This window comes from Podarcis pityusensis, assembly GCF_964106645.2.
Source record: "Podarcis pityusensis genome assembly, chromosome: 6".
In the NCBI taxonomy this organism is placed as follows: Eukaryota; Metazoa; Chordata; class Lepidosauria; order Squamata; family Lacertidae; genus Podarcis; species Podarcis pityusensis.
This window is the reverse complement of record NC_138030.1, coordinates 44,325,440-44,349,656: the sequence shown is the minus strand read 5'-3', so window position 1 is coordinate 44,349,656 and position 24,217 is coordinate 44,325,440. Positions and strand designations below refer to the sequence as shown.

General features: G+C 42.8%; 1 protein-coding gene across 5 annotated transcripts in view; it reads left to right on the top strand.

The window, feature by feature from the left end:
* The window catches only part of SCUBE3 (signal peptide, CUB domain and EGF like domain containing 3), a 114,152-nt gene that overhangs the window by 8,921 nt on the left and 81,014 nt on the right, over positions 1-24,217 (top strand). For all 5 annotated transcript variants that reach the window (XM_081010045.1, XM_081010044.1, XM_081010042.1 and 2 more), the window contains exons 2-3: positions 16,937-17,059; positions 21,100-21,225. In XM_081010045.1, the coding sequence (XP_080866171.1) occupies positions 16,937-17,059; positions 21,100-21,225 (249 nt within the window). The remainder of the gene's footprint in view (positions 1-16,936; positions 17,060-21,099; positions 21,226-24,217) is intronic.

The following is a 24,217-nucleotide window of genomic DNA, read 5'->3' as shown; positions in this document are numbered from 1 at the left end:
ACTTCCTCAAATCCCCCTGGCTGAGTTTCATTGTATATCATTGTAACAGTTTTCCAGAACCAATTTTCTCATAAAATTAACTTAGTCACTTATCATCTTTCTTCCTTTTCATTTTAACTTTAAACATATTATTCTATAACATCACATATTTAAATCCTAAGCCTATCTGGTATTTGCAAGTTTTTCCAATTAAGTTATCTTAGCATATTTAACTAAATAGTCTTTGAATTTCATCCAATTGTCCTGGTACTCGTCCTCCTTCTGGTCGCGGACTCTTCCAGTCAGGTCAGCTAGCTCTGAAAAGTCCATCATCTTCATCTGCCATTGGCTCAATCACCTTCTCAATCCGCCCAGCAGACGGTCTGGGAATCAGCGTGTTTTTACATGAGTAGAATGTGTCCTTTTATTTAAAATGCATCTCTGGGTTGTTTGTGGGGCCTGCCTCGTGTTTTTATATGAGTAGAATGTGTGCTTTTATTTAGAATGCATCTCTGGGTTATTTGTGGGGCATAGGAATTTGTTCATTTTTTCCCTCCACAATATAGTCCGGCACACCACATGGTCTGAGGGACGGTGGACCGGCCCATGGCTGAAAAAGGGAGTCGGTGGAAGAAGATTGGAAAAAATTTAAAGATTATTTACAGAAATACTGTAAAATCAATGAATGTTAGAAAAATGTTGGAATGAAGTTACATGGCTTTAGTAGAAATGTTATAAGGAATTAAGTATAAATAGATTAATAGAGTATTAAAGGAAAAAATAAGGTTAGAATGAGTTAAGATAATTATAGGATAGTAAACAGAGGAAGATGGAAAGGAATTGCTGAAATAATTAATAGAAGTGGAATACAAAAAGGGAGGTGTGAGGAGGTCGTGGAAACAAGTGAATGAAAGATGGGATAATGAAATTGTCTGATTTATTTTATTGTTTTTGTTTTGTTTGGTTAGTTTAATGTATTGTATTGGTTTTGTTTTTTTTTAGTGTTTAAATTTTTTGGAAAAGTAATAAATATTACTAAAAAAAAAAAAAGGTTGCTGACCCCTGACCTAGATATATGTTTTGGCTGTTGTGATTCCCTATTCCCATTTAGTAAAGGGGGCAAAAGGACTATCCCCAGCCAGTATGGCCAATGGTTGGAAAAAGCTGGAATGTAGTAGAATGTTGGGGACTAGCTGTTGTATATACAGATGATTCTGCTGAAAATCTGCCACAGAATGCCAAGTTCTTTGTGGATGCCCCACAAATGCCTCCTCCAGCTCTTCCAAGCCATCTTAGGAGGGACACGAGAGTTTCAGCAATTCTGACACCCCTTTTCATCTTCTTCCAGACAAAGCAATGTGTTGTCTTCTGACCAGACTCCTTAAGTGCAATACAAATTGCCTTAGCTCCTTCGTCTTCTCCCTTGCTGTTCTCTGAGCCAAACAAACTGTACCACAGTGTCTGAGGTGGTTATTAGTGCGCTGGTAAAGAAAAAAAAGAAAAAAGGGGGGGGGCTGCTGAAGTTATAAAGCTTTAATTTGGCCTTAACTCAAGTGGAAAGTCTGCAAGACTGCCAACAGCTACACATACACATTCACTAAATATTTTTTTTAATCCTGTTAATGTACATTATATTAAATTAAATAATAAAAGTTGCTTTTAAAACTTATGAAGTTGTTTGAGACTGAAGAAAATAATGATTTTTTTTGTTTAATTTTCTATTTTTATTAGCTGCCCAGTTCCCATCTCTCTCCCCCCCCCCTTTACAATCATTGACTAAAACTTTAAACATAAAACACAGGGATTCAATACCTGGAGGGGAAAGTAGTGTGTCCGTATGCAAATTCAAGGTATTTCATACTCATTTAAGAGAGTTGACAAGCATGTGAAGTGAGATAATTCTTTTCTGTCTGCCTATGTAAAGAAAATAATATATAAATCCTACCTTGGTGGGGGACAGTCACTAATAACATGCACTGGGATTCCTCCGGTTTCATCATAGGTGAAGCAACTTGACCACTCCTCCAGAAACATCCCTCTTAAACTGCTAACAAGAAGGACCAAATAATTTTATTCCTCTACAGAAGTGTTTGTTTAATAGGGCCTTGTATATAGCATTCTAATAATCTGTCTTTTTGTGAGGGGTAATGTTGTGTGTGTTTGTAATGTTGTAAGTAGGCAGCATTTGGATTAGAGAAGACAAGGGGCCAAGACTTAATGAGAGAATATCAATGGCTTCTGGTCATGGTGGGTATATGTAGAGTTGCTGTGCCCCAAAAACCAATTGCTGAGGAACAGAGGCAGTGAGCAATTATTATTCTCTGTGTGTGCTCCCAGGGGAACCCAGTTTGCCAGCCTGGGAGACACCATGATGGACTAGATAGGTTTTTGGTCTGACTCCTCTTCTGTTCTTAGTGGGCATTCACATGTGTGAATGCATATCCCCCCTTTCTTTCTACTTCAGTAATCTGGTTTGAGAGCAAGGGTGGGGGACCTCCAGCTCCAGGACCACATGTGGCCCCCTAGGCTTCTCTGTCTGGCCCTTGGGGACTCTCCCTGGGCTGCATCCCTTGCTGACTCTGTTCTGTGTTCTCCTTGAGTGCTTTTGCCTAGCTCCACCCACTTTTACCTCTGCCCCTACCTACCATGCATCCCCAGAAAGTTACCTGTGAGGGATTGAAGAAGGTTGGGTTACCTGAGATGCAGTGCTGTCAGCACTGGAAAGCAGAGGGCCAATTCACGCAACTTGGGGCAGATCCAAACCATACATTCAAAGCACATCCAACACACTTATAAAACACATGACTTCCCCCCCAAAGAATCCTGGGAAGTGTAGTCCCCCCCCAAGGACTGTACTGTAACAAACTACAGTTCCCAGGATTCTTTGGGGGAAGTAATGCACTTCGAAAGTGCTTTAAATGTGTGGTCTGGATCTGCCTCAAGTTGGTATGCTGTGAGTATGGATTGAGGGGATCCGATCCATGGAGTATTCAGCACCTGCAGAAGCGGTTGTGTGATTGCTTCAACATACAGTGGTACCTCAGGTTAAGTACTTAATTCGTTCTGCAGGTCCATTCTTAACCTGAAACTGTTCTTAACCTGAAGTGCCACTTTAACTAATGGGGCCTCCTGCTGCCGCCGCGCGCCGGAGCACGATTTCTGTTCTCATCCTGAAGCAAAGTTCTTAACCCGAGGTACTATTTCTGGGTTAGTGGAGTTTGTAACCTGAAGTGTCTGTAACCTGAAGTGTATGTAACCCGAGGTACCACTGTATTGCTGAACCTGCTGCTCTCAATCCATATTCATTTTGTGACAGCTTAGTTGGCAAAACACTTAACTGCTTTAGCTTGTGCCAAATTGTTGTTGGATCCATTCAATTAATGCACATTTTTAGCACTACGAGTTTGAGCCCTTAGTAGCAGTAGCAGAATAGCTACTGCAGCCCAATAATTTTAGCCACACAACAACCTCCTAAGAAATCGTTGCCTCACAGAAGGGAGCAGGATCTTCAGGGCAAGGGCTGTGGGTGTAGAGCGCTGGTTGAATAATAAGTTCAGAATTCTTCCCGAAGGTAAGAACAGCAGTGTGATCACATGCGACAGAAAAGAAAAGTGCAGTGAGAGCCACCAAATACAAATAAAAAAACTGTGTTTGTTGAAACTTCCTTGTATGAGCTTCCAGTGTGCTTTACAAGGGCATCCACAGAGCTCATATCACATATGAGAAGGCCTGTTTCAATTGGCAGTACACAGGGGCAGAACTAGGCTTTATTTTACCCAGATCAAAGACCGAGTTTGGCACTCCCATATGCACATTTGCGCACGCACACACTGGCTAAAAACCTCAATGGCACCCCTCTGGAGGCTTCACCCGGGGCAAAGAACCCAGTTTAAACCCTCCCTGTGCCCTGTAGCTATGACACTGCAGTACGTACATAGGTAAAAATCAGATTATGAACAGTTGCAAATTGAGCAATATATGCAGCCATCAGTATAGTGGCCACTTAAACCATAGTCACAAAGATAGGACTCTCATAGATAAGCTAGTCATGTGTGGTGGCGCCACATATAATTGCAGTGATTTCAATGATGTGCTAAGTCAAATTAATCTCTCTCCAGACTTGCTGTGGCCCAACTGAAATTACTGCTGCTGTTTGAGGAATCTCTTAACGTAAAAAACTTAGCATGTGATTGCAGCTCATGTACATGGCTACAGTGTGGGGACATGGAGGGAAGGAACCTTTGACATCTATTTAAAAAATAAATAAATCATGGAATTTCTCCAGTTACAGAGATGGTCCATCTCACCAGGGTGCTATTGCACACTCCCCGGCTAACAACAACCCTGTTGTTGTGTTAAATGTCCTAAATAAAGTGCCCCATCCCTTTTTTTTAAAGAGAACTTCACAGCCATACAAGTATATAGTCCAGGACTGCTGTGCTGTAATTTTATTTGCTTGGTGTTACACTTGTTTTCCTAGTTTTTAGACTCCTAGTTTTATTCACATTGGGATGGCTGTATGTTTAAAGTACACAGAGTTCCAGAGAGTCTCTGTCCTAAGTTTGGTTTTCCAAAGGCAGCCAAGGTAGGAAGGATCAAGTGGGAGAAAGAACATTTCTTCCACTTAGGTAACTCATTCCACAAATGAACACTCCATTGCTTTTTTGGGGGGGGGGTGTCAAATGTAGTTCTAGTTTTTTATCATCATCAAAAACGTTGCATTTTAAGTACTCAGTAACCCAAGGTGCAAATGCCACTGAGAAAGAATTTTTACTGCAGTGCTTCTATTACTTAGTACACTAAGACAAAACCTAGAGCCACCCTACCTTTGACACAGTGGAGATAACTGTTGAAGTTTGGTGTTCAGTCAAGATGAGCACAAACCTTGTAGCATCCTGATGAAATAATAAGACATACCACAAGGACTGCCTCCGCCCATATGAACTGACCCAGACCTTGTGATCATCACCTGAGGCCCTTCTTTGTGTGCCTCCTCTGCAAGAGGTCCAGAGGAATGGGCCTTTTCTGCAGTGGCTCCCCACTTGTGGAATACTCTTCCTAGAGAGGCTTGCCTGGTGCCTTGGTTTCACATACTTAGGCACCAGGCAAAAGCATTCCTCTTCTCCCAGGCCTTTGGGTAAATAAAGAAATCTATGAACTTTAAAACTTTTCTGGGGGGTTGGGAGTGTTAGTGTTTTGGTTTGTGATGTATTTTTGTGGTTTTTGTGTTTGTGTTTTTGTATAAAGCATCCCGTGATGCAACTGTAGTATGCCAGAGAGAGGAAAGACCCCTTTGCAAGGTGGCCAGAGGGCTTTCTGCCCCATCACAATGTTGATGTCGGAGGAGTGGTTCTCCTTTTCTCAGCCCGGTGCTGTGAAGGGGAGGAGAACCAGTTTCTCCGCTCTTCAGACACCAGCCTCTGAAGAACAGGGAGAGCAGTTTTCCTCTGAAGAGCAGCTAAGCTATTTGGATGTCTGAGGGTCTGGTAGTTTGCCATGGACTGCAATATCCTACTAGCTTTGCAACTGCAAGCCTTGGAAGTTGCCAACAAATCAGAAGTGCCTGTGAAATCCAATTGTTAACACATAAACTTAGCTTTTGGGGGGAATAGATGCTCTTTCATGACTTTTATAATGTTTCTCTTACCGTTTCCCTTAGCCAGTGTCCCTAGAAGTCCCTAGAATATAGAAACATAGTCATATTGGAAGCAGCCTGATACTGGTTCATCTACCTCAGTATTTTTAAAGCTGACTGGTGTTACGGTTTCACACATGGGACATCTCCAGCCCTATGTTGGGGATTAAACCCAGGACCTTCTGCTGCAAGACAGATGCTCTAGCCCTAAACTAGTCAGAATGGCAGACAGCAGTTATGCTTACTGCCCTCAATGGCCCTTCAAAAGAGAAGGAAAAGGTTACCCAAAGTTAAATATTCCTTTGCAGACGGATGCAATGCCAAATTATTAAGGCCAGCCAATTCCAGGACTTCTGTCTTTGCTGAATTGCCCTTTGAATGTGAAGCAATTTAGATGCATCTTGGCAAGCCCCTGCGGTGAGATCAGGCTTGCTGCTGCCCAGGGCTCTGGTACCTGCACCTAGAATTACTCAGCACCAGCGGCAATTTGCTGGGGGACAAGTTGCTATTGTTTATGCCAAGGCCTTTGCCAAAGTCTGCAGAAGCCCTAAATCTGACTTGGGCCAGAAAGTGGAGCCTGTGGCTACATGTGGGCAGCAGCAACCGCTTTGAAGCGGAAGGAAAGGGTTAGGGGGTGCTGCATATCCTGCTGTGAGCATTTAGTATTTAACTTATGAACCCTCAACCACAGCCTCACTCGTGGGTAACTGGCCTAATATCTCCAAGGGTCTGGAGCCGCTCCCATTTTGTGGCACGCTCTCTATGAACCCCTAGTCTCATTTAGGAAAATGCGGTCACAGAGTTTTCTGTATGGTCTTGTTTGGAAGGCTGGGTTTTATTCCCAGGAGTTAGAAAATATGACTCAAAGTAGAATTTACTTTCTTGAGGGCTGTTGCCATTTTCCCCCCTCATCCGTTTTATTTGCACACATTTTAAATGTGAAAAATGATGTCATTGCAGGTGTGTCGGGTATATCTCTGTGTGCATTGGTTGCATGTATATGTAGATTTGAATAGAAACAAGCTTCTTACACCAGAAATGTTTCATAGGAAGAGAGAAGTCTTATTATTTTACTATGAGTTGCCAGTATCCCAGATCCGTAAATCTGGAAAGCATAATTGGGTCTCCTGCAAAGCAGATACAAGCGCACATTGCCAAATGATGTTTAATGTAACCTGTAGTTTTGGACCACAGGCTTAGATCCCAAGTAGTGTTAAGTCTCTCATTCTATTAGTGCAGTGATTTACCTGTGCGGAAGTGAGCTCCCCGCCTCTCCCCTTCCCTCATTTCTGAATCTGTTCTGTGGTTTCCCCCAACCCTCCAAAGCAGATTTGGGGAGGGTATGGGTGGAGGTGGTGAAGGGTGGCAGGTCCCATTGCACAAGGGTAAATCCTTGCACTAATGGAATAAGGGCTAGGACTGCTTTGTCAGAGGTCATGGCTATCTGTTCTCTCATGAATGAAGAATTTGTGCTTTGCAATACATTAGGTCTAACAACGGAAAACTAATAAATGACTTCTACCATTTCCTTCAGCACCTTCTGGTGCTATCCTCTTTGTCTTTTTCTGACTGGGGGCTGAGTTTCTCTCAACTACCATCTTGCTCACTCTGAAAACTTGGTTGGTAGTGGGGTGAATTAATAATACAGGCCCCACCCTTTGATGCAAAAACATTTCCAATGTGGTTTACAAAACTTGTGATATGCACATGGCTGTGCTCTTACACACGTGGCTCTCTTAATTCTGTAGTGAGCACACTGCACATTCTGGGTCCTATATACATCTCTGCGCTAAACACACTGCGCTAAACAGCACTACACTGTGCGAGTCATGCAAAGAGATCTGCTGTGTGGTGGTGTTTCTAAGTTTGTAGTTTAAGAAAGGACCCCACTCTCCCGAGCACACACAATTATTCAAATACATACAATTAGTTCTACTTCAAATAAAAGTGTATTTCCATATGTCCCTGTGAGTTTCTGGTGGTCTGTATCCATGTTCTTTTGTAGTTTCATAGGAAGTAAAGCTGAACCCAGTTTTATAAAACTTTGTATTTTTTCTTTGGACTCGAACTTTCTTAGCTAGCTTTTCCATTAATATCAAGTCCCATATGTCTATAAACCACATTTCAGACAAATCAGTGTTTAGAGTTCTCCATTGTTGATCAATTGCAAGGTGTGTTGCCATCATGAGGTAAGTTATGAGGTACTTCTGGGTGAGGTCCTGGGCATCTGCTGATTAAATAGAAAGAAGAACAGTCTTTGGGTCTGTTTGAGCTTTGGTAAGTTCTGTTTCCCAAAAAACATAAACCAAAAGTCTATACTCAAGGGCAGGATCACCAGTCTACTGCTGTGATGGGCGATCTGCATGTCCTGTGGATGCCCACAAGAGGGCATTTGCTTGGGACAAACCCAGGTTTAAAGAAACAGGCCTGTCACATCTAATTTTAAGTCGCTGGGATTTAAGTGCAGTTTTTTCAGTTCTACCATAAGCTTCCTACAACTTGTAACATTTTAGTTGGCCTTCATAAAATCATTATCCTAATGTGGTTTTTGGAATCCCCCTCCCCCCAGGTGCCCAGTCATGTTGGTGCCCCAGTCTTTCCCCATCCCTACTTGACGCCTTTAGCTTCATTCTACAAGTGACCGTGCAAAGGCTTTGACAAGCACAACAGAGGGAGCAAACAGTGGCATAAGCCATCCATCCATCCTCATTAATAGGAGACAGACTTGCTCTCACAGTCTGGGAGGAGTAAGAGCTCTGGATGCATGCAAATGCCTCTGTTCACTCATTGTGAACACACACTGCAATTGGACCACCAGATAGCCCTGTTGAGAAAGAAGCAGAACACCTCCATCTGTAATTAACAGCTATTTGCATTATTTAAGGATAGGATTCCCGGTCTCCATTTTGCACTGAGTAAACTGTTGCCACTACACAGCTCATGATGCTACCTCATCTTACCACTCTACCTGGTTGTTAAAAACAACACCATCCATCCTCCTCTTGGCTAGTTGACATTAACACTAACAAAATTAACCTTTCAGTTGCACATGAACTCTCTCTGCTGTTGTACTTCCAATACCTCAGTGTAAGGATGAACAAGCTCATTAAAGTCTGACTTATCTCAGGTCTCAGAGATAGCATTCAGGGGGAGATTATGTGTGCCTTCTCAGGGCTCTTAGGGTTTCAGGTCAAGTCTAGAACACATCAGTTTTGAGTGTTGATAATTGTACGTTTTAGCCAGTATAGTTTTACAACCTAAATACTGATCCAGGAAATGCAATAAAGGAAACTAAAATAAATCCCTACTTCAGCATCACTTGTGAAAACAGCCTCCCTTGATTTAAAGAAGCTGAGATTTTCATTCGGTGATTAGTTTTGGCTTTCATATATGTGGTGAAATAAGGAAACTTGGCAATGCCAAGCGTCACCCCATGCCAGTTTAGCAATCTAGTCATGTTATCAGGCCAAATTACAATAGCACAATGCTCCTTTACCACAAGACAAGGAAGTGAGGCTCTCAACAAAAAGTTGGATTCAGCTTTCCTCTCCCTGTTGTAAATCTTTTCATGTCTCCTGTGGTTTGGGTCAGATTGTAATTCTTGATTGATGACCCAGGGATGTGGTGGTTACCCTGGGCTGTGGTTAATGTAAAATAACAAATATGAATACATTGTGTAAATGTTTATATAGCACATATGTATGTACTGCCTTGCTGATGCAAATTTAAGCTTCCTTGTAAAACATACTGGAAATATGAGAATAATAGTGGGGGGAGTGCATTATTACATGTAGGGGTTTCTCCTGCTTGATATGTGACCTTTTTCATAGCATACAGCAGTTTACGGAAGCTATTTTTGCAGCTCTTCTTAGTGCAAAAAGTCAAACCTAGAACTGTGCTCTGGGATCCTCGTGTTGGACAATAGGCTTGCCTTTTAACATCTAGTGAAGTTTGTTCTTGCAGTGACTATTCCTGCCTGCAGGGGTGAGGGACCAATTCTAATGGTCCACCCCCAGACACTGATGCGCTCCGATGGGTTTCTTCTGATGGCTCTGGATGGACTTCCCAATGTATAGAGACCCTGGTGGTGGAGAGGGTTGTGATAGAACAACTGCAGGTGTTTCCAGGTGACACTGATTACCTAGATCCACTCCAGTCTGGGTTCTGGATTGTTTTTAGGAATGAATCCACCTCTGTTGCTCTGGTGGAGGACCTTTATTCAGAGAGAGGGTCAGGGAGAGTGAAACCTAGTCTCTCAGTAGCTTTCAATATCATGGACCTTGGTTTCCTCCTGGACCAGCATTAAGGATGGGTATCAGAAACACTTTATTGGAGTGGGTCCATTTCCCACCTGCATGGTCGAGTCCAGGAAGTAGCCTTGGGGGAGTGCACTTTGGTTCCTTGGCACTTGTTCTACGTTCCACAGGGCACTATTTTGTCCCCAATGCTCTTTAACATCTACATGGAGCTGTTGGGTGTTGCCATTAGGATTTTTGGACCATGATGTTGTTAGTATGCTGAAAACATGTGGCTCCATAACGTCTGAATCTGGGAAGCCTGTATTAGCTGTATAAGTGGTGCTAGATTGATGCCTGAATGCAGTGGTGGACTGGATGAGGGTCAATAAACTGAATTTGAATTTTGGGAGGACAGATGCTTTGTGGGTAGAATAATAGAAGTGTAGAGTTGGAAGGGACCATGAGGGTCATCTGCTCCAACACCCAGCAAGGTAGTAATCTCAACTAAAGCATCCAAGGCAGATGACCATCCAACCTCTGCTTGAAAATCTCCAGTGAAGGAAAGTAGGTGGCCCCCAAGTCTGGATGATAGGCCAATTGCCTGTTTTGGTTTGCTTTGTTCTGTTCTGGTATGCCAGCTGTAGCTATATTTGGAGCAGGATAGCCAGACTGCTTTAGTCCATGTGTTAGTAACCTTGAGACTGGATTACTGCAATGCATTGGATGTGGGGGCTGTCCTTGAGCCCGGTCTGGAAACTCTAGTTAGTATGGATTGCAGTGGCTGGATGCAGTGCTGATGAAAGCATGTGACATCTCTGCTAAAAAAACCTGCATTGGCTGCTCATATGCTACTGGGCTAGGTTCAAAGTTTCTCTATTAACATACAAAGCTCTGAACAACTTGGGTCCAAGGTACCTTAAGGACCACCTGAGCCTAGGGGCAGCACAGCCCGTTTTGCTGCCTGAGGCAAAATGAGAATGTGCTGCTGCAGTATCCAGGTAAGGGAATCTGTGGTGAAGGTGTGGCAGTGCCCACAAAGCCGTGGTGGCTTCCAGCGAGATCTCGCAATATTCTAATGAGATCTCACAAGACCTTGCCAGAAATTGGCACTGCTGCTGGCACTGCTTCTCCACTGATGAGTTAGGCAGGGTGCCTGTGGGGGTGACACTTCTTCAACTTCTGTCATCCAAGGCGGCTGCTTCGCCCCACCTCATGCTGGCCCTGCCTGAGCCCTTGTATTCCAGCTTGAGCAGTGAGATCTTCTCAAGGGGCACCTTTAATTGTCCCCCATGATTCAGAAACTCATTTGGCTTCAATGAGAAGTCCGACCTTTAGTATCTCTGGCCCCAAGCTGTGGAATACTCTTCCAGAAGAGTATTGGCAGGCATCTTTGCAACTGATTTTCCAGACATCTCTTGAAGACCATTTTATGCCAACATTAATATTATTATTAGTATATATTTAGCTATACCCTGCCTTTTTCCCTGACAGGACTCAAGGCAAAATTACAGATTAAAACAAGTACTTCTAAAAACATAGAAAAATCAATTATTAAAATGCAATTAAGCATTGAGAATTGAAACTATATACTTATATAAAATCTGTTTAAAAACATATCAATGATTACAACAAAAATAACACAGCACCAGCTCCTTAATTAAAAGCAGTCAATTCCCAAAAGCCTGTTGGAACAAGAAACTCTTCACCTGCCAGCGGAAGGACAACAAGGAGGGAGCCAGTCCAGCTTCTCTAGGCAGGGAGTTCCAAAGTCTGGGAGCAGCCACCAAGAAGGCCCTCTCCTGTGTTCCCACCAAGTGTGCCTGGTGAGACTGAAACACCCCCCCCCCCAAATCTCAAAACCTGGGCACATTTGCATGAGAGAATACGGTCTTTCAGATAGCTTGGACTTAAGCCATGTAGGGCAGGGGTCCTCAAACTATGGTCAATGGGTCAGATTTGGCCCGCCAGGGTCTTGAACCCATCCCGCATGGCAATTGCAGAACCCGCCGCTGTCTAAGGTGAAAGGAAGTATGGCATCCCGTGCATGAGCGCGAGCTTAAGCCTTATTGCAAGCAATATCAGCAACGTGGGAGCAGTTGCGAAGCATGAAGCAGCGGAGGTGGGAGAGCACAGGACTGTTAATTGTGCAAAGGCGGCCCCGGGGGTCTCCGATAACCCTGCTCCAATCGCAGTATGGCGAAGGCGCGGGAGCCAAAGCAAGCAGCCTGCACGGTGGCAATTCCATGCCCCAGCCTGGGGCTGCACTCGCTCGCGTTCAGCTGCCTGTGGGAAGCCACTACCGCTGTCGCCCCTGCTGTGGGCAACTCTGGGTGCGAGGAGCGCCATCCTGCCCTGCAGGTGAGGGGGTGGGAGTTTGTGGCGGTAGCAGCAGATTCCCTCCCAGCGCCAGCAGGAAGTGAGTGCTCTGACTGCTGATATGTAAGTGAGGCTAAGCATCACAGCAGCAGCTTATCCACTTTGGGTGTGGGTGTGGGTGTGTGAGAGAGAGAATCCTGTTTATCTATCCATCTTTAATTTAGCTATCTGTGGGCAGCTGCCCCCCCCCACCTAAATCAAGTAAATCAATAAAAATATTGATCCTGCCCCCCCAGCATGAAGCCTGCCCTCCCTTCCATAGCCCTTCCTGGCTATGCCCATGTAGCTATCCCTCCCTTGAAAATACCATTTCTTCCTGTTCAGTCCATCCCTACAGCAATGATGTTCATGATATAAAATATATGAGCAGTGTGCATAGGAATTCGTTCATATTTTTTCCAAACTAAAGTGGTACCTCTGGATGTGAATGGGATCCATGCCGGAGCCCCGTTCGCATCCTGAAGCGAATGTAAAACTCATCTGCGCATGCACGGGTCATGTTTCGCTGCTTCTGCACATGCACATGACGTCATTTTGAGTGTCTGCGCATGCGCGAGCAGCGAAACCCGGAAGTAACACACTCCGTTACTTTCGGGTCGCCACGGAGCGCAACCCAAAAATATTTAAGCTGAAGCGTATTCATCCCGAGGTATGACTGTATAGTCTGGCCCCCAACAGTGTCCGAGGGACAGTGAACTGGCCCCGTTTTAAAAGTTTGAGGACCCTTGATGTAGGGCTTTATAGGTGAAACCCAGCACTTGTGCCCAGAAACAGATGGATGGCCAGTGGAGCTGTTCCAACAAAGAAGTCATATGTTCCCTATAACCAGCTCCAGTCAACAATCCAGTTGTTTAAACTTTTTCAAGATGAGCTAGTCAGTTTTATTATAATTTTTTTTATTTTGTATTGTATTTTATGTTTATTGTGCCTGCATATTTTGTTGTACACTGCCTCAATATTTTATATGAAGGGGAGGTCTTTAAGTAAGCTCATCAATCAATCAATCAATCAATCAAAATCCTGCCAAACCATAGAAATTCAACCTGTGAAGATTTCCTAGGAACATCTTCCCATGTGGCTCACCTGTTGATTTTCTGTTTGCTATGCAGCTTTTTAAATTTTAGGAACTCTGCCAGAGATGGTAACCCTACAGAAGTGAACAAAAGAGGCCATTATAATATTTGGGGCTGCTTTTCTTTATACAACAAGCAATGAAACCCAACCCTTACACAAGTGCTTCCTGAATAAATAGACCATGGGTTGGAACACATCCCCAAACACAAGATCAGCTGTTTAGGTAAATCTGGGCAATTGTTGCATTGGTTTTAGAATGTAAGTTGTACTGCTCTTTGAGGATTATGATGAGAAAACTTGCGAGTTCTTCTCTACCAGTGTATTTCAGGCTGATCTCTTTTCCACCCACCAATTTTGAAATTGATCTCTCACTTCTGCTTTTCCTCAGATTAGTTTCATCTTCTCTGAGGTTTTCCGGTGGCTACTAAATGAATATTTTCAAGAGTCGAAGATGGGAGGTAGAACAAAAACTATGCGAATCAGTTTTCCTGCAACTCAATGAAATAAGCTTTATAAAACCTGAGTTTATAGATCAAAACAGAGCACCTTGTGAAATTTCTGCTCTATACATTTTGCTAAATTTGAGCAGTTTGGTAGCTAAGAATGAGCTCATATACACAGCCAATTTCTGAAAGCCAGATGCAACATAGCTGTTGGATAAACTGGACTTGGGAGAGGATGAGGAAGGCTTTAAGTTTGTCTTTGCATTTCCTAAGACCTGGTGCCAGCTGGAGACTGGCAGACTCCTTTTAGTTGTCTTCTGTTGGGTAAAATGATTTTATTTTTGGTTAAAATACACACTGTGTAGTTTGGAATCTCATGATGCACACACATAGGTAAAGCCAGAAATAATAACTTTGGCTGGGAATACAGCCAAAGTTATTATGTCTGGCTTATGATGGCAACAGATCAGGGGGAAATGAGGAGGACAGGGGTAAATTCTTCCCCATTCCTTTTTAGCACAGGGGGATGGACGGATGGGCCTTTCACCTTCCAGATGTTGTTGGAATCCAACTTCTGTGAGCTCCCAGCCAGCATAGCCAATGGTGAAGGGTGATAGAAGTTGCAGCCCAACAACTTTTGGAGCTTCACAGGTTCCTCTCCCCTGTCCTACAGATTCAGGTGTCTGTTGTTGTTGTTGTTGTTGTTGAGTAACTATTTAGGATCTGGCTTTTTTCACACACTCTCATACTTTTTGAGAAACGTAAAACTGTGGTGTCCTGTTCCCTGCAGCACCAAATACAAATTGCAAGTGTAACAGTAATCACAGGTGAAACACTGCAGACAGAATTCAGTCAGAACTGAGATGAAATATACAGTGGTACCTCGGGTTACATACGCTTCAGGTTACATACGCTTCAAGTTACAGACTCCGCTAACCCAGAAAGTGTGCTTCAGGTTAAGAACTTTGCTTCAGGATGAGAACAGAAATCGTGCTCTGGCGGCGCAGGAGCAGCAGGAGGCCCCATTAGCTAAAGTGGTGCTTCAGGTTAAGAACAGTTTCAGGTTAAGTTCGGACCTCCGGAACGAATTAATTACTTAACCCGAGGTACCACTGTAATGGAATATTACATGACCTAAGAAGATGCATTTTTTGAAATAGTCTTCCTTTCTTTATTTCACATATTTATGAAGAGTTCTGAACTTGTTATTCCTCTACAGCATCCTCTTGGGCAAGTCCAGACCTGTTTAACTTCAGCACCAGATCATGTCCCTTTTGACTATTCTCTGGGCCTTAAGATCTAAAGCGTTGAACACTCCACCAACAATGCCTGGATTACAACCAGTAGAGGAAAAGCTGTAAAGGCTGTCACTGACAGAGCTTTATTCAAGATTCAGGCATGACCCAAATCTGACCATTTACCAACTGAACCACATCCTGAGCAAAGCCAGAGCTTATAGTTGTTATTAATCATGTTATTTCCTGAAGGACCTGAGAACAAGAGTTAGTCACTGTACTGTTGAGGCTTGGAAGGAGCCAGGTGAGCAATCTTAGTAACAATGCTCGGGAGAAGGAAGCCAAAAATTATTCACTTAGAAGAGGCCACAGTCATCTGCACTCACCACTAACTATGTCTCCTGCTGGCTTTGTAGATTCACAGAATTGTAGTGCTGAAAGAGGCACAAAGGCCGTCCAGTTCAGCTCCATGCAAGGAAGTGGAATCCTCTATACCAGATCACTCTGTGATGGAAGAATATAATGTAAATTATAGGGTTCTACAAGCAGAGCAGAAAGAGTCATAGTGAACCTTGCCAATAGGATATGTGGCATAAGGAATACGTTTAACAAGACAAAAGCTGCATTCCTCTTGTTGAGAATCATGCCATTGATTCCCTTATTTGAATACTATTAATTGCACATCCTATTTATATTTGTTACATGCAAACTGCCTGATCCTATAAAAAGTTAGGTGTGTCTAAACCTATTAAACTCAGTGGATTTAGATATGCCTAATTATTGCTAATGTCAAGCTGAATTTTTCCTCCTTTGCTATATAATAAACACAACAATTCAAAACAGTTACCTGGTTTCTTATTAAGCTGAGATGTGCACAAGCTTTGTGCCCACTCAGTTGGTATTTGTACTTCTCCTTCCCTCTTCACATCTTGGTGTATTGTGATTAACCCAGGAAGTTTCTGTCAACCATAGATGCCCTTTACATAAGGATGGGAATCTATAGTTACCATGATCAGAACAAGGCAGCATCTTAAACCAGCTGCAAACTATGGTTTGTAATCCTAGCATGTGCAAATCCTGGTAACCATAATTTCCAGTTCAAGTGTAACAGGACACTATGGTTAATTCATTCAGGAAGTGTTGAATCATGCTGTAGGCGCAGGCATGGCCAAACTTGGCCCTCCAGATGTTTTATGACTATAACTCCCATTATCCCTAGCTAACAGGACCAGTGGTCAGGGATGATGGGAGTTGTAGTTCCAAAACATCTGGAGGGCCATGTTTGGCCATGCCTGCTGTAGGGGAAATGAAGAGGAGGTGCAAGGAGGAGTATATGGCACAAGGCTTGTGCCTATCTCAGCTAATTAAGATGTGATAGATGCATCTGAATTGCAGCACTCTCTTGTATCAAATGCTGTCCTCTAATATAGCATATAATTGATCTCCCTGTTTCATGTAATGGCTGGATATTAATAGCTTATGTTTGATATACTGTCAGATTGACTAATGTCATTATCTCTGTAATGTATGAATTCTGAAGCCATTCCCTTTTATTTAGTTCTGATTGTGCTCTTCAGTGTTTAGCAAAGGCTAATTTTGTATCAGCCAAGGAAACCAGAAGAGAGACTGGGGGTAGGGGGCATTATTCATTTATGTATGAGATTTTGTACCCAATCTTCACCACTAAGTCCCAGGGCAGAATTACAACAAAGGTTTGCTGCAATGGGTTTTCGCCACTGAGGAAGGGTTTGCCATAATCCTGGAAACTGACCTATTGCTCCAAAATGGGATCATCCTGGAGCACAATCTTGATGCCTGGGGAGATTCAGCTGACAGGCCTGCTCTTGTGAATTCAGTTTGCAGGCTTCCCAGAGATAAAGGTTGTCTGGTGTGTTTAATGAAACTCAATAACTCAGGCTTTTATGATGTCATTTCCCCCCTCTCTTTCATTTGCAGATATTGATGAATGTGTTGATGGGACTGACAACTGCCACATTGACGCCATCTGCCAGAACACTCCCAAATCTTACAAATGCATCTGCAAATCCGGCTACACCGGAGATGGGAAGCACTGCAAAGGTAGGGAGAATAGGTCAGCCCATTGAAGCAAAGATGGGGAGGAAATACTTGCACGCTCTTTTATGCTGTTTTATGCGGAGGGGCAAAAACCCATTATATTTCAAAGAGTTTTTTATTAGTTGTGTCTTAGCTGCAGTGAAGTTCCTTTGGTGTCTCTGAAAAATGTGAAGATCACTCTGCTACACTCACAGCCAATGTGGTCAGAATAATGGCTCTTCCAGATGGTTTTAATTTTATTTATTAAGCTAAATAAATGGATTATTCATTTTGTGCGGGGGTGAAACAGCATGGGGCTACCAGACTGCCTCTAGTTAAGCACTGATGAGGGAGAGGCTTGCTTAGCTTTAATAAGTATTCTCAGATAATTTCAGAGCTCTAGAGAATTTGGTGAGTTCTGTTTCATTATCCTCCTTACCACCACCACCACCACCACTGTCAGATGCAGTGGTTTCCACTGGTCAGCATGGCTGAAAGAAACTTGCCCACGGTTATGGTGGACTGTGTGTACCTGTGTTCATAACAAGGGTGCTGATGTGTGGGGTTCCCTTCTACAACACAGGGACCCCACTTATGGGACATGCCCTGAAGGGTTTGTGGATCATAGAATGATAGATCTGGAAGGGACCATGAGAGTCATCTAGTCCTGAGATCTCGTGCTCCACCAACTGAGCCATCTCAGTTTATGTTCATCATGTTTGATAGCTTCCATTGAGATACAGTGACTTGGGGAACAGCTGTAGCTCCATGGTAGAGTATCTGCTTTGCCCGCAGGAAGCCCCCAATTCAATCCCTAGCACCTTCAGGTAGGGCTGGGAAAGTCTTCCTTGTCTGACAGGAACCTGGAGAGCTGCTGTGAGTCAGTGTAGACAGTACTGAGTTGGTTGGACCAGTTGTCTGATTCAGTATAAGGCAGCTTCCTGTATCCCTGTAACCAGTGCTATTTTTCTAGAAAACACACACCTTGTTCTCTTATAATGGCAATGGCACCCACCTTGAAAGGTGCCGGAAAACTAAGTTCCAGCTGACAAAAAGCCCTGCCTGCAATCTATCTCCCCATTGATGTGGAGGCCACTCCTGAACAACTATAAACCCTGACTGCTGCAAGTTGGCAGATACTGGGAGCTCTCGCACCAGCCAAGAAGTTCTTAAGCTGCAGCTGTGACTAGAAACAGGGTGGCCATCCCACTGTGTGGCTCTAATTCAACTGCATCTGTCAGGAGGAGGAGTGAGAGGCGAGGAGAAGGAATGGAGTGAAAGTAAGGAGGGACAGAGGACAGGGAAGAGATTGGAGGGGGTGATCAGGAGCCAAGGGCAGGCAAGGAGGGGATGGTGAGGAGGGGAAAAGAAGAAGATGATAGTGGAACAGTCAAGCCAGAGGAGAATGTGGGGAAACTGAGAAGCTGCACAATAAAGGACCTCAGGCAAGAAGGTTGTTGGGCTGATGCTCCCTCTTACTCTGAGACACCCCAAATAGCAGATGAATAGTCCCCAGATGTTTCTGTGGAGCACCCCTTTCCAAATTCCAAACTCATTTTTAAAACATTCTTAAAAAAACAAACACCAACCTATTTTTTGCTTCCTCCTTATCCATGCAGTTCTTGCTTGCAGTTTGGGCTTTTGCTGGGTGTCCAATAGGCTTTTCCAATAGGGTGGGTAGGTGGGTTGTGGCTATCTGAGTCTCTGTGTGTGTTATACATGTGGTATGTGGGCCTATGTGAGTGTGATCCTCAGTGCAGCCCTTGGACCTAAAAAGTTTAGCCATCCCTATCTTAAAATCCCTGCAGATGTGGCTGCCTCTGCTCTTCACAGATAGCCAGCCAAAATGGTCAGGGAACAATATAATCTGTAGGACCGGAAGTGGTCCCAGACTGGACTTAATAGCCCTCATAGGCTTTCCTTACAGCAAAAAGGCTGCTACTAAGGCTCATACTTACATGTTGACCCAAGGGCTGAAACTTGGGTTAAATATAATTATGGGATTTCCCCCCACCCCCAGCAAACAGATTTGGTTTTCATGAACAGTCTTTCTAAATATTTTTTTTATTTAAAAAATGATATTTATTAAAGTTTCAAAGAAAAAATTACATATATAAAAAAAAGAAAAAAAGAAAAAAAGAAAAAAATACAAAATACAGAAAAAAGAAAACATTTAAAAAAACAAAAACACATCAATCTTTCCATAACTTACATTTCATTTCCTTACTTCCCTGACTTCCTCACACCTCCCTTTTTTGTATTCCAGTTCTATTAGTTAATTCAGCAATTCCTTTCTCTCTTTGTTTTTGTCTTAATCCTTTAACTTAACATATTATAACTTTAGATTCTCATCTGTTAACAATCCATTTGTACATACACCTTTATAACATTGCTGCTAAGACCACTTAATTTCATTCTGACATCATTCTAACATTCATTAATTTTGCAATATTTCTGTAAATAGTCTTTAAATTTCTTCCAATCTTCTTCCACCGACTCTTCTCCCTGGTCTCGGATTCTGCCAGTCATTTCCGCCAGTTCCATATAGTCCATCACCTTCATCTGCCATTCTTCCAGAGTGGGTAAATCTTGTGTCTTCCAATACTTTGCAATAAGTATTCTTGCTGCTGTTGTGGCATACATAAAGAAAGTTCTGTCCTTCTTTGGCACCAATTGGCCGACCATGCCCAGGAGAAAGGCCTCTGGTTTCTTCAGGAAGGTATATTTATATACCTTTTTCATTTCATTATAGATCATCTCCCAGAAAGCCTTAATCCTTGGGCATGTCCACCAAAGGTGAAAGAATGTACCTTCAGTCTCTTTACATTTCCAACATTTATTATCGGGCAAGTGATAGATTTTTGCAAGCTTGACTGGTGTCATGTACCACCTGTATATCATTTTCATAATATTCTCTCTTAAGGCATTACATGCCGTAAACTTCATACCTGTGGTCCATAACTGTTCCCAGTCAGCCATCATTATGTTATATCCAACATCTTGTGCCCACTTAATCATAGCAGATTTAACCGTTTCATCCTGAGTATTCCATTTCAACAGCAAGTTATACATCTTTGACAAAATCTTAGTTTTGGGTTCTAACAGTTCTGTTTCTAATTTTGATTTTTCCACCTGGAAGCCTATTTTCTTATCCAAATTGTATGCCTCCATTATCTGATAATAATGAAGCCAATCTTGCACTTTGTTTTTTAGTTTCTCAAAGCTCTGCAATTTCAGTCTATCACCCTCTTGTTCCAGAATTTCCCAATATTTCGGCCATTTGGCCTCCATATTGAGCTTTTTCAGAGCTTTCGCTTCCATCGGTGACAGCCACCTTGGGGTAAATCATGATGAACGTGGCTCCTGTCCCCAAAGTGCTGTCACAGTGTCATCTCATGTGACATTTTTTTCTGGCCCTTTCTTGCTGAAATCCTGAATCAAAGGAATGGCTAAATTACTCTGTGCGTCTGAGTTACTGGATTTCCCCCCCTATGTGGTCCCACCAATTATTTTCAATTAAGCAACTTGGCCACCTCAGTGTTGGAGTTTTATCTCCAGTGAATGATCAAAGTATCAAGCCCATCTTGAAACAGAACTGAGAGAGCCAAACTCTGAGATCACATAATAAACAAGGACTTGTTTTGGGTGCATCCCTTTATCAAGTTTCCAATAGTACTGCATGCATAAATTCCTGATTGGATAATCAAAAACTAAAGGCTATATTTCTGGGATTATGTTGGACAATGGTAGAGATGCATCTACCATTTAATATAGAAAACACAATTATGGTGGCTTTAACAGATGACCTGGTGCCAAAGTTTTGAGCATGAGTGGCAGTTTCTGACAGGATATGTAGTGGGTCATTTTGATCCATGTGACATGTGAGCAATTTCGTTGTAAGCTACTTTGAGTTAATTGATGGCGAATACAATTGTTTGAACAATACTATTGATGGTCTAGTAAACTTATAAACTCTAGCTAAAGCCCTTCAATGATTTTCATGCATGCGCTCAGTGAAAAGTTGGTAATTCTTGGACCGCTGATGTTCTCTGTTCTATGTACAGATGTTGATGAATGTGAGCGTGACGACAATGCTGGCTGTGTCCATGAATGTGTCAACATCCCAGGGAATTATCGATGTACCTGCTACGATGGCTTCCGCCTGGCACATGATGGCCATAACTGCCTCGGTAAGAGATTCATGCATTGTCAAACTGTTTATATTCAAAACATATAAAAACGACAGTGTAAGATTTGCCATATAGACTTCCTATTTCAGAAGCAGCCTGAAACAAGAGCCCTCAGAGGTATGAATATTTGCATTCTGGATCCAAAAGTTGAATTCTTTCTGTGAATTGCTGGGTGCAACTTTTCTGACTCAATTACACTGGCAGGCAGGTGTCCTCCAGAAATTCCCTTTTTTGTGTTTGTTTGTCAATCTCATCTCTGTTATGTATTTGGTCATAGAGCTCTGCATTGTTCAAATCAGACAGAGGCAATGAGCTCTGAAATGTGCGCTGTATCTGCTGAAGCATGCTTTCTTAGAATCCATTGTTTCTTCTCTGTTCTTACGTATATTCAGCGGAAAGATGAAAACATCTTGGCCCAGAACTACAGTTGAAATGCAGCAGTTTTCTATTTCTGCTGACTCCGCCATCACGTGCCATTGCATAAACACCCCAGCTGTGAAGTTTTGCTGCAGGGTAGATTGATTCTCTATCTCATAGAGAAATACAAACTTTTCTGAAGTGGCTTCTTCTCTCAGGTTGAAGATTAAAGTAAAGTTCTTTAACACTTTCTTGGGAGACAGAGATAAGGCAGCTGGATTTATTTTCCAAACAACCTATGGAGAAAAATCATGTTAGTGAATAAAGCTTCTTTTGTCTATCATTTTGTTCCAGTGGGAAAAAGCAAGGGGTGGGGGAGAGATGGAAAAAGTTAATGTATGTTGAGTGAGTGCCTGTTACAAAAGCTTCTTCCTTTCCCTGCTTAAGTTATGTTAATATCTTATCTTTAAGGATAGTGATCCCGCTTATAGTTCCCCATGTAGGAAAAGATGCTCTGCTGGGGCCTGGGATTGCCTGCCACCTCTGCTGCTGCAATCTTCTACCCCAGGCATGAGAAAGAGAAAGTGCAGCGACTAGTACCCTTGAGCGTTCAGATTGAACCTTTGTGGGGTAAACGCTGGGAGCATCTTGGTCCCTAATTCAGACACTCCTTCAGCTCTTGTTCTAGCAAGTGAGCAGGTCTACAGGTTTTCCTGAATACCGTCAGAGGCAGCATTCCTAGAAAAGTTGCCTGTCTGCAGCAAGTCTTGGCGAGCCCCTGGATTCTGCCAGCTGGCAAATGGATTGCCTGCCTGCCAGGGTGACTCACCGAGGCACTTGCGCAGGGATGAACAAAATCATTAGACTTGCAGGCACAAATGATGAGAAGAATTTAATTATGGGCTACAAAGTGCTTTCTTTTCCCTTTTGATTTCTGTGTTTTCAGGTGGTGTGCACCACTTTGGTTTTTACACTTCTGGAACACGTTGTAAAACAACAAAGAGGAGCGTATGAAGCATCAGGTATGGAGAACCTTTGGCCCTCCAGAACTACTACTCCCATCAGCCCAATGGTCAGGGCTGATAAGTGCTGTAGTTCAGCAACATCTGGAGGACCAAAGGTTTCCCACTCCTGTCTTAGATAGAAAGCATATGCACTGCAACTGAGTCATAGTGGAAGTGGAATGATTCAACTCCCCCCTCCCCAGATTGTAATGATCAATAGGGTTTCCATTCTTGATATGCAATGTGTTGCTCACCATATGTTGTTGTACTACAGCTCCCATCAACCTTAGCCAGCAAGGCCAGTAATCAAGGATGATGGAAGTTGTTGTCCAGCAGCATGTGGAGGGCACCACATTGAGAAACCTCAAAAAATCACAAGCTTGAAAATAAGGTTGTTAAAGCTAGTGCTGTTTTTCTAGAAAAAGAGGTGCCAGAACTCACCATGGACATCTTCCTTGTTCTCTTATAATAGCAGGGGTACCCACCTGAGAGAGAACTGTCATGATATACATATAGGGTGAAGCAGTACCCTATCCCACAGGATCTAGAATGCCATTGGGTTGCAAAAATAGCATAGCCAAATCTGAGTTTGTTTCAATATTGTCCTCCCCACATGCATGAGAACTTTTCTTAAAGCTGCAAAGAGTCTAGGTTGCTGACATCACAAATCCACCTTCACACCTCTCATAGTAGCAAAAGTCTATATCACTCTCATTGCTCATATGTTGGGCCAGATATGCTTTTTAGCCCTCTGTAAGCAAAAACCATTCACTGTTCTGTCCTGGTTGCCATGCAGTTACTAAGGCTTGAACTACAGTATTTCTTATTAAAGTTGATACATTCTTTGGCAAAGCTCATAATTTACATTTTCAATCCAACTGGATTAAGAACACAATTTAACTTTTAAAAAGGATAGAATAGATTGAAGAGGTTTGATGCATGTTTTTAAAAGTATTATGTGTGATTATACCATAAGCATAAATGTCTCTAATAAACATTAACTTACTGTTGTTGTTTAGTCGTTTAGTCGTGTTCGACTCTTCGTGACCCCATGGACCAGAGCACGCCAGGCACTTCTGTCTTCATTAACTTACTAGGTTGCCAAATATACAAGTTGGCCCTAGTGCTTCTGCATATTAGGGTTGCCAGCTTACTAAAGCCACACTTAAAGATACAATATGCATTTTAATTGCGACACTTGTAGGAAAGATGGAATTTAAATGAAATGGGAAGGTATAAACAAACAAACAAACAAACAAACAAACAAACAAACAGGTATCTAGACCTCTAGTGAATGCCAGGGTGTTTAGTCACTTGCTTTTCTGTCAGTGATGTATCTCGGCCCCTTTTACCCCCTCTCATTACCAAATGCTCTGTTTCCTTCTCTGAAATGGGTCTTGGCTTCCTTGTCCAAATTTGGGCTGCGGGCGCATTCTGCAGCCCTGTATCCTATTCCATAGTTGCCTGCTTTCTGCAGCTATATTGGAGTAGTTTTCTGCAGGAACTGTTTTGTAAAACTTTGCTGTTAAAGCCCTGTATACTATTTTTGTTGTGTCTGGACATATGAGTTTAAGTAAAAACAGCAGCAACAGCTGGGATTCTTCAGAGTTATTTAAACACTGACATTTCAT